This window comes from Rhinatrema bivittatum, chromosome 4 (genome assembly GCF_901001135.1).
Source record: "Rhinatrema bivittatum chromosome 4, aRhiBiv1.1, whole genome shotgun sequence".
In the NCBI taxonomy this organism is placed as follows: Eukaryota; Metazoa; Chordata; class Amphibia; order Gymnophiona; family Rhinatrematidae; genus Rhinatrema; species Rhinatrema bivittatum.
The window spans coordinates 26136291-26146696 of record NC_042618.1 but is presented as its reverse complement, the minus strand read 5'-3'; the positions used below and the strand labels follow the sequence as shown (position 1 = coordinate 26146696).

Sequence of the window (10406 nt, the reverse complement as noted above, 5' to 3'; positions counted from 1 at the left end):
GTGCCCTTCATTTTAAGGGCAGGCTGCTCTTCGGACAGGACTTGGAGCAGTTAATAAAGCAGCTGGGTGATAATAAAGTGCATAAGCTCCCGGAAGATAGGCTGAAGGGACAGAAGGCTTTCCCCTTGGCTTGCTCTTGTTTTCGGGACCAAAGGCATTTTTGGCAGAGCGCAGGGCGCGGGCCAAAGAAAGGCCTTAGGGAGGTTCCAGTCTTGGACACAGGCCTACCGCGGACATCGATCAGCCCGAGATGGTTCCAGGCAGGGGCCAAAGCTGCCCAGTGAGTTCTGGCCAACCTACTCCTCGGACCCGGTTATAGGGGGTCGGCTGACTCTCTTTTACGAGGAGTGGGTCAAAATCACTTTGGACTAGTGGGTTCTCAGCGTGATAAAACACGGCTATGCATTAGTTTGCTCGCCCACTATGCAACCTGTTTCTAGTGTCCACTTGTGGGTCTCCAGAAAAAGTGTTCATCGTTTGTCAGACCTTGGAGCGCTTCCAAAATCTGTGGGGCCATCATGCCGGTTCCCCCATCAAAACATGGAGCGGGACCTTACTCCATGTATTTCGTAGTCCTGAAGAAGGAGGGGACCTTTCGGCCCATCCTAGACTTAAAGAAGGCGAACATTGCTCTCAAGGTACTGCGTTTCCGGATGGAGACACTCCCCTTGGATGTCGCAGCTGTACGGAAGGGCGAATTCCTGGCATCACTGGATCTGACGGAAGCCTATCTCCACATTGGGATTCGCAGGGACCATCAGAGGTTCCTCAGGTTTATGGTTCTTGGACAACACTTTCAATTTTGCACTCTACCGTTTGGCCTTGCCATGGCTCCACGGCTTGTCCTGGGAGAATGTTAGTAATGATCCAAAAAGGAATGGGGAATAAAATGGAAAATACATCGCCTCTGTAGCAATCCATGGTATGACTGCACCTTGAGTATTGTGTGCATTTCTGGATGCTCCATCTCAAAAAAGACATTGGGGAACTAGAAAAAGTGCAGAGGAGGGCAACAGAAATGATAAAGGGGATGGAATGGCTCTTCTATGATGAGGCTACACAGGCTAGGATTGTTCAGCTTGGAAAAGAGCCAGCTGAGAAGGGAACAGGATAGAAGTTTATAAATTCCTGAGTGTGGTGGAATGGGTAGATAAAGGGTGATTATAAACCCTTAAAAAAAAAAAAAAAAAAAAAAAGCACACTCCTCGAAACTATGGACCTTAGTGTGACCCAGCATGGCACTTGTTATATTCTTATGTTGTGGCATATCATATGGCATTTTCTTCAGCAGTGGCTTACTTCTTGCCATCCTGCTGTATAGGCCATGTTGTTGGAGTAATCTTGAAATGTGTTGAACAGTCACCATTTTCCTTAGACTCAGCGAGAGTCTTCTGTAGTTCTGAGTAATCTTAGGCCTCACAGTGACCTTCCACAGTAGTTCTTAATCCACGGCTACTGACTTAGTATGGCCAACTTGATTGCGAGAGTGTCTTGATGGTGGCAAATTGTTTCCATTCTACAATGATGTACCTGAGAGTGCCCCAAGGATTATTCTAACACATTGAAATGTTCTTGTAGCCTTCTCCTAATCTGTACCTTTGAGTAATAATTCTGGTCGCCACATCTCAAAAAGGATATAGTTGCGATGGCGAAGGTACAGAGAAGGGTGACCAAAATAATAAAGGGGATGGAACAGCTCCCCTATGAGGAAAGGCTAAAGAGGTTAGGGCTTTTCAGCTTGGATAAGAGACTGCTAAGGTGGGATATGATAGAGATCTTTAAAATCATGAGAGGTCTAGAACAGGTAAATGTGAATCAGTTATTTACTCTTTCAGATAATAGAAGGACTAGGGGGCACTCCATTAAGTTAGCAAGTAGCACTTTTAAAACTAATCTGAGAAAATTCTTTTTCACTCAACGCACAATTAAGCTCCGGAATTTGTTGCCAAAGGATATGGTTAGTGTAGTAAATACTGCTTTTCTGTATTTCCAGGGCTGTTCCCTATTGGTCCTTTCACTGACATGACAGTGAAAGGACCAATCGGCAATAAGTGAAGGAGTGAATTAATTAATATTAAGTGCTCGATACTTCATTCATTCATTCATACATTCATTAAGTACTCGATACTTTATTTATTCACTCCTTCACTTATTGCTGATTGGTCCCTTCACTGTCAAATGTCAGTGGAAAGGACCAATCGGAGGCCAGACCTTGGGGGGGGAGGGAGCTTAGGGCAGGTCAGACAGGGCTCCCAGTCACGTCTCCTAGGTACCTGAGGTGCTAGGGACGCGCTAGGAATGCACATTTTTCCCTAGCATATCCTTTTTAGTGTGGCAGGTCATTTGAATATTACATCAGGTCCCGGAGAGAGGTGGTTGGGCACGCATTAAGAAAGCGAGCGCTCCACATTGAGTGCACGCATTAAGAAAGCGGGTGCTCAGCATTGAGCGCCTGCTTTCTACGTGCTGAAACTGCATCTGCCTTTTAGTGTGTTGGTACTTGCTGGGTATTAGTAGCCTGGATTGGCCACTGTTGGAAACAGGATGCTGGGCTTGATGGTTCCTTAGTCTGACCCCGTATGGCAACTTATGTTCTTATGGGAATTCTTTCAGCAGCTTCTTGTTCTGCATGTTTTGACCTTTACTTCACATTCACTTCATGCAAAAGAGCTCAATTCTTTATCCAGGAGTATTTGAATTAGCTCAGTTACTGTGATATAACACAGATGGGCTCTATGGCCTTGTAAGGCAATCTTTTGACATGAGCTAATATGGATTTGCTATGACAAGGGGTGTGAAGACTTAAGCAATCAAGACTTTGGGGGGTTTTATTCTTAACTTTTGGAATATTTCCATAATTCTTTCACAATGGAAGTGTAAAGTATCTTCTCTGTGAAACAGTCTTCTACTCTAATGCATTTTGATCTGTATTTTTTGACAACAGAATGTGAAAAATATGCAACTGTGTGCTGGTATGAAGAGTTTTGCAAGGCACTATATGTGAAAAAGTCTTGCCTCAAATTTTGAAAAATATATATATTTTTTCTGTTCAAGTTTTAAAGGAAAGTCTTTTTTTTTTTTTAGTTGACAGCTCCAGCACTTTGGACATTGATTTTATGTTCATGGAAGATATTGAAAAATCTGAAGCACATACAGGCATTCCTAGTACACAGTATACAAAAGAAAGTCCTTTTATTTTCAAATTAGAAGACTACCAGGATGCAGTTATCATTCCAAGGTGAGTTTCAGATGGAAATTAGAATTTCCAGAAACAGTAACTTAATAGATTATTACAATTTGCCCAATGATCTCTGTTCACACCTCTAAGGATATGTAGCTGCCATCCAGAGAGCGTGGCGATATTTAACATACGACTTCTTATCCAGGATAGTTTTTATCTGTCTCATCTGCTCAAGATGATGGAATATTGAGTATACAAGATACCCCTAGTTCACACTCTGCATCCTTCCTTTGCCATGTTGTACCAAAGAGCTGTTACTCCAATATCCGGTACCCTGCATAGCCTACCAGATAGGCCCAGATATATAAGCCCCTGCATGTCCACTAGGACTTTTTGTTATTACTGTAACTTGTGGTATAGCAGACAGATGCAGCTGCTAATTTAATTCTATCACTGCTGTCTGTTCCTGCGTCTTGGGTTTGTCTCTTTCGTTATATACTTTCTAGTTTTGGAAGGAAAAATAATGCTGCAAGTTTGTGATTAAAATTTATGCAGCTCTCAGGAAAATAAAATGAGAAGCCATGTTCACAGAGATGATCTGCCTGATCTTATAAACCTCAACAAATTTGTTCTTCTCTTGACGCTAATTTGATAATAACTAAAATTGCTTAGGAAGGCAAACCAAGATGGCGGCATAACGGATCGGTGAAACGCCAGCTATATCTGAATCTCTCTTAAAGCTTTTCTTTGCCTGATAATGCCTTCCAAGGGAAAGGTGAGGGTGTTCCCTCCAGAGCCCTTACCTGGACCTAATCAGCTTGACATCGTGCGTTTCCTGGCCCAGACAGCGAGTTTGGAGGGAGCCGAGGAGGCCATTGCGAGCCCTGCAGCAGGAGAGCGGAGTGCGTCGCTGGCAGAGACGTCCCTCAGCCCTGACCTTCGCGCACCTCCGGCGCAGCGCGACCCCGCCGGGGCTCCTGCTCAGTCGCACTCGGATGACGCGTCCGGGGCGCCAGAGTTGGAGGGAGAGAGCCCTGGAGCAGCGGAAGGAGAAGAACCGGCCCGAGTGCAGGCGGGACCCTGAGGTAGTTCGAGTGGGGTCTGGTGCATCGGGAGAGCCCCCGGTGGAGGAGGGGGAGGCTCGAGAAGCTGGAGAGAACATCATTCTCCCGGTCACTGCTGGTGAGTCTGCGTTGGGAACATCGAGGCCCGGGGCTGTGACACTTGAAGCCATATGGGACCTGGTTGCAGGCCAGGGACTCTCGCTAACCAGACTGGAGAAAAAAGTAGACTCCCTCAACTACAATATACAACAGAAGATATTGGGGATTCAAGAACAGGGAACTACTTTGACAAACAAGATAACAGAGATTGAAAATAAGCTTCAAACTAATGCTAAAGTTAATTCTGTTATTATAAAGGAACAGTTAACATCTTCAAGACGCCTAGAGACACTAGAAAATGGACTGAGAAAGTTAAATGTGAGAATTCTAAATTTCCCCCATATTATGGGGGAAATGCCTTATACTACCTTAAAAAAGTTTTTAACAGTATGCCTAGGATTTTCTGAACAAAATATTTCCTCTATTAATTTTTGTAGATTTATAACAAATAGGACTACTGCTAGAAATGAAAATAATGTGGAAATACCATCAAATTTGACTGGGTTCTTAGAATCCTCTAATGTGGAAATAATTGAGAGGAAAGTCCTTCTAGTGTCATTTATTACAACACAAGACGTCATGAATGTAATGCGAAATTACTTGAGGAATTTTCCTGTGAATTTCTGCGACCAGGAAATCAGGTTATATCCTGATATGGCCCCGATTACTCAATACCGCAGGAAAGAGTTTCTATCACTTAGACAAGATGTTACTGCATTAGGTTTTGTGTTTTCATTGTGGTATCCCTGTAAATGCCTACTAAAGAAAGGTGACGAAACTTTTGTGTTTTTCCAAGTAGAACAGTTAAAACAGTTTATTGAAGCCCGTAGGCCAGTAACCTCTTCCCCAAATGTCTAGAGATAGAAGGTCAAAATTGGAATAATCACTGTTAGTATTATGTTAAGCCTATCCCCAAAAATTTTTTTTCGTTTGGGCTCCTGTTAAATATATAATGTTTGCCACTTTTGGGTGATTTTTAAATGGTAATTTGTATATCCTTATAAGTTTTGCTATTGGGGATTTTCTAAACAAAGATTTTATATAAAGATAAATGTTTCTTTAGAGTTTAAGATTGTATGACTAAATAATAAGTGATATTATGTAATGCAATCTTATAAGGAAGGATTCTAACAATGTAAAATGGAAAATTATAAATAATTAAAAAAAAAAATTGCTTATTTCAGATTAAAAGACCTAGCAAGTTATAAATCCAGGCATAATTTGAGAGAAGGGTTTCTCAGCCAATACCCCCACACCCCCCAAATCAGCTTTTTAAAATATGTGCTAGATTTCTGCTTTTTCCCTATTCTTTTGGATTCTGTTACACCAGAAAAATACTTTTATATTGATTTTCTAGGAATTTGGCTGCCAGTGCAAACAGCTTTCCTTTTGTTATAGAAAAATAAGCATCAAATATAGTAATAGAGAATTATTTTTAATGCCGTTTTAAAATCATTTTCCAGTTATATGAATATTGCTGCCTCTTTTCCATAGATGATTAAAATAGTGTGATTGCCAGGTTAATCCACTTGAATATGTAGAAAGAAGTGTCAGCACCCAAGTTGTAGAGGACAGTGTTTTTTCTGGACTGAGATATCTGTGACTGCCTTTTCAGAACTCTTTACCTTTTATCACATCTAACCTGATGAAAGCAGCACAGCTCTTCATAGCTATTCACAAATGTATTGTGTTAGTCCAATAAAAAGGTCTTGCCTACAGCTTGTTTGACCCTTTCTCTTATACCTTAGATCAGTGGTTCCCAACCTGGGGTCTGCGAGACCATACCAGGGGTCATCTAGAAGGGATGTAAGAAAGTTTATCTAGGGAGAAAATGAGCAGGCTGCTGCTACCTGTGATTGAGTGCTGCCACAGGCAGGAGAGGGAGCATGGGGCCTATTTTGACCCTGAAAATGTCACACACACACACCCCCCCCCTTTGCTTCAGACTAGGAAGAGGGACAGAGAAGGGCTGCTCACCTCAATTAGCCTCTAACCATACTGCCACATATTTGGCGGAGGTGGGGAAGTCAGGAACTGATTGCAGCCCTTGAAAATTATAAACACCACTGCTGCACTTCATGAGGATGTGGGGAAGAGAGGGGCCGATTGTGACTGTCAGAAGCTTTGCAGCCTCTGTTGCATACTGAGGAAAGCTGGGTTATCACAGCGGTGAGAAACATGTTCCACTACTGCCACTTGCCCTGCCATTGGCCTGACAGAGGAGAGGAGAGCAGTACCAAAAAAAGTGAGTAGAATGGCTCAAATGAAGAAAGGAGGAAATGGGACTGGGGTTTTATAGTATGAGGGGAAATCCAGGGGAAAAGGAATGAGACAGGAATGGAAGAAGAAATAGAAGATAAAGAGGGAGATAATAATCCATGCTTGACCTGGTTAAGGGGAGTGAGAGTGAATGGTAGCTCATCAGAAGAGAAAAGGAGAGGAGAAAGGGATAGAGGACCACCATGGTCCAAGAAGGAAGAAGAGAAAAATTTCTACCAAGGATCAAGGAGGAGGGGAGGCAAAGCAGCCACTGTGTATATATGTCATTAAACACAAGTTTCTTAACGTCCAGTCAGATGAATCCAGAACAAGTGGGTTATGCACCTCTACCAGCAGATGGAGACGGAGCAAACTGATGTTACAGTATATATACCCCTGCAGTGACATCAGCCTGACAGTATTCTCAGTCTCCAGCAGATAGTGGATGTGCATCTCCCTACTTGGGGACTGCTTTGATTTGAAAAATGAGAAATAAGGAAAATAAATTTGCCCCGCTCTCCTGCGGTGATACCAAAAGGTCCCTCCCCCAGTTGAGAATTCCTGAGGTGATTTCTGTGGTCCCTCAGATGGGTGGCTTGGTCCGGTAGCTGGTTTTTCAGCCGGCGTGGACTTAGCTGTTAAGCAGCTGAAAGGCAGTGGATGCAGGAAACTGAGCGCAGTGGTGACAGCATATACCCTCTTCCCCTTCAGCCATAGATCATCTCTGTACTCAGGCAGGTAAGGCTGAGCCTAGGTAAGCTTGGCGTGCCATTCCAGCATTCTTCCTGCTCCATGGAAGGCTAGGCCCCGCTCTGAGGGCGTTTTCACTGTGCGCCGCATGACTGATCTCAATGGTGTTTTGTGCGCTTTCCTTAGACCGCCCTCTACACGATTGTCTGTTCGGTGTGCGCGCCTAAGAATGCATCCAAATTATGCGTCCAGTTTTTGGGTGCTTAGGCAGACCTAGTAATCTGTGTGTCCAAGTTAAGCAGTGCCTTAAGTGGCCATCTGCTTACCACAAGTTGATCGTTGCTGTGTGCTTAATTTCTTTACGATGTCTAGGTGTTGGACGCCTAATTTTTGGATGCCTAGGTTGGACGCCTGGAAGTTTTTGGATGCTTTGGGGGGGGGGGGGGGAAAGCTAGATGCACACCTCCGGTTGCCGATCAGCCCGCTGCCGGTCTAATAGCGCCTATATCTAAGAAACCTAAATGCATTTCTCTTTCCACTGCCTGTCATGTTCGGACATCTCAACCAGGAGTGCCTGCTGACTTGTGCCAGCACTGTTTGGAGGTTCAGGGAGAATTATCTTCCTCTGATTTCACTAAACCTGGTTCTTCCCAGCCGAATGTAGGTCTGGGTAAAGACGTTTAAAGTGGGGTGCCTGAGTTTGGAACTCCCCTACTGGTTCTTCAGCAAAGGAAGGCAAATCAGTTAGTATGCCTCAGGCACCTCCTGGTCTGGATACTTCTACGTTTTCATGGGTAGAATATTTCCATGGATTGCAATCTTTTCTTCAGGCGTAGTCCTTAGCCCTGTCTAATGCTCCCAGGGCAGAGTTGCAGGTGCAAACCTTGCCTGGACCTACTGTTAAGTGCCGGAGTACTCCTAGAATGGCAGTGAGACTGCCCAATAGCGATCTGGATGGTATGGATGATGACGCCGATCCTGACTCTTGAGGATGGAGAAATTTCTCCAGTATTATAACCGTATAGGACTATACTACGGTTCTTCCATAGAGATGAACTGCTGGCCCTGATTTCCCAGACCTTGAAAATGCTGGAAGTACCTGGGGCAGATTCCATGTCAGAGTGAAAGAAAAATCCCATTTTGGTTACTCTGCGTAAAACCTCTTGTTTTTCCCCTGTGATGGAGGCCATTCAAGAACTGATTGATCTTGAGTGGGGTGCCCCAGAGGCTAATTTCAAAGGAGGTCGGGTTTTGGAAGGCCTGTACCCTCTGGATCTGGTGGTGAGAGAGCGTTTACGTTTTCCGAAGGTGGATGTACTTGTTTGTGCAGTCTTCAAGCAGACGACTATCCCCGTAGAGGGAGGAGTGGCCTTGAAGGATGTACACAATGTGAGGATTGAAACTATATTCTTAAGCAGGCATTTGAAGCAGTGGCAATGACTTTGCAAATAGCTTCTTATTCCCTGGTGGCTCAGTCTTGTTTACTTCTCTCTCAAGAGGTTGATGACTCTGGGGTGAATTCCAGGGCAGTTATGGAGTCAGCAGCTTCCTTCTTGGCAGATGCAGGCCTCAATTTGGTCTGCACTTCAGCCAAAGGGTTGGCTTCGGTAATAGTGGCCAGAGGTCAGCTATGGCTGAGAAAATGGTCGGCCGATGCAACCTTCAAGACTAACCTCACGAAATTGCCCTTTAAAGACTTGCTCTTGTTTGGGAGCAAATTGGAGAAACTGGCCAGTAAATAGAGTGAATCACTGGTTCCTCGATCACCAGAGGATAAGAAGCAGACGCCAAGCTCCTTTAGCATGAGAGGTAGTGTTAGGGGGATCCAAGTGTTTTCGACCCTATAGAAGAGCGACCTTTCAGAAGACTCTGCCTTTTGGTAGGTCTCAGTCCTTTCGTCCTAGACAACCCAGAAGGGACTCAGGTAGTGGATCCTCCTGATCCTCCTAATTGAAGGTTTGCCGATCCACCCCCCCCCCCCCCCCCCGGGAACAGGAGATAGGGGGATACCTCTCTCTCTTCTATCGCTGGGGGGGTTTTAAGATCACATTGGATCAATGGGTCCTGGAGGTGATACGTAAAGGATGTGCTGTGTGCTGGAGTTTCTCAGTATTCCTCGGGACATGTTCATGGTCTCTTCTGCCACTCCCCGCAGAAGAAGCAAAAGTGGAGGATACATGGCAAGGCTCTTCGGTCTGAGGGCTGTGATTCCAGTGCCCACATCTCAAGAAAATATGGGGAGATAATTCAATTTATTTCATTGTGCCCAAGAAAGAAGGATCCTTTCATCCCAGCCTGGATCTCAAAGGTGCCAAGTCATCTGCAGATGATGCATTTTTGCAAGTAGACCTTGCGCTCAGTGATAATGGCTGTGCAGTCGGGGGAATTTCTGACCTCTTTGGACCCGTCCAAAGCGTATTTTCACATTCCCATTTGACTAGAGCATCAGTGCTTTCTGCACTGATGCTCTAGTCAAATGGGACTCTGGGACACCTTTATCAATTTCGGGCACTGCCTTTTGATCTGGTCACTGCTCCCAGGACTTTTTTCAAGGTAATGGTGGTAGTTGCGGCAGAATTGAGAGGATGGGTTCCTAGTCCACCTGTATTTGGATGACTGGCTGATGCGAGCCAAGTTGCTGGAAGAGAGCCGCCTGGTGACCCACAAGGTGATCTCCCTGTTGCAGGAGCTCGGCTGGGTGGTGAACCTGGGCAAGAGCAGTCTTCAGCCTTCTCAGTTATTGGAATACCTTGGGTTTCGATGCGTCATGAAGCAGCGCAAGGTTTTCTTGCCAGAAGCTCATATTCAGAAGTTGATGCCATAGCTACGTCTATTGATGAACACTCTGCACCTGACCATATGACCTACCTGCAGATACTTGGTTTAATACGACAAGCCTGGAAGTGGTACAGTGGGCAAGAGCGCATATGCGTCCTCTTCAGCGCTCCCTGTCGTCTCAGTGGAACCCTCAGTTTCTGGACTATTCGATTGGGCTCCACCTGCAATGAAGGTCTCCTCTCGACTTCAGTGGTGGCTATAGCCAGATCATCTAAAGAAGGGACTTTTCCTAGCACCACCAGACTGGCTAGTACTGATGACATATGCGAGCCTCC

General features: G+C 44.9%; 1 protein-coding gene across 1 annotated transcript in view; it reads left to right on the top strand.

Moving 5' to 3' along the window:
- Window positions 1–518: 518 nt before the first annotated feature.
- LOC115089278 (endoribonuclease Dicer-like) overlaps window positions 519–10406 on the top strand; it is a 109497-nt gene continuing 99609 nt past the window's right edge. Inside the window, exons 1-2 of the mRNA XM_029597400.1 lie at window positions 519–855; window positions 3085–3238. Coding sequence (XP_029453260.1) covers window positions 519–855; window positions 3085–3238 — 491 coding nt within the window. The remainder of the gene's footprint in view (window positions 856–3084; window positions 3239–10406) is intronic.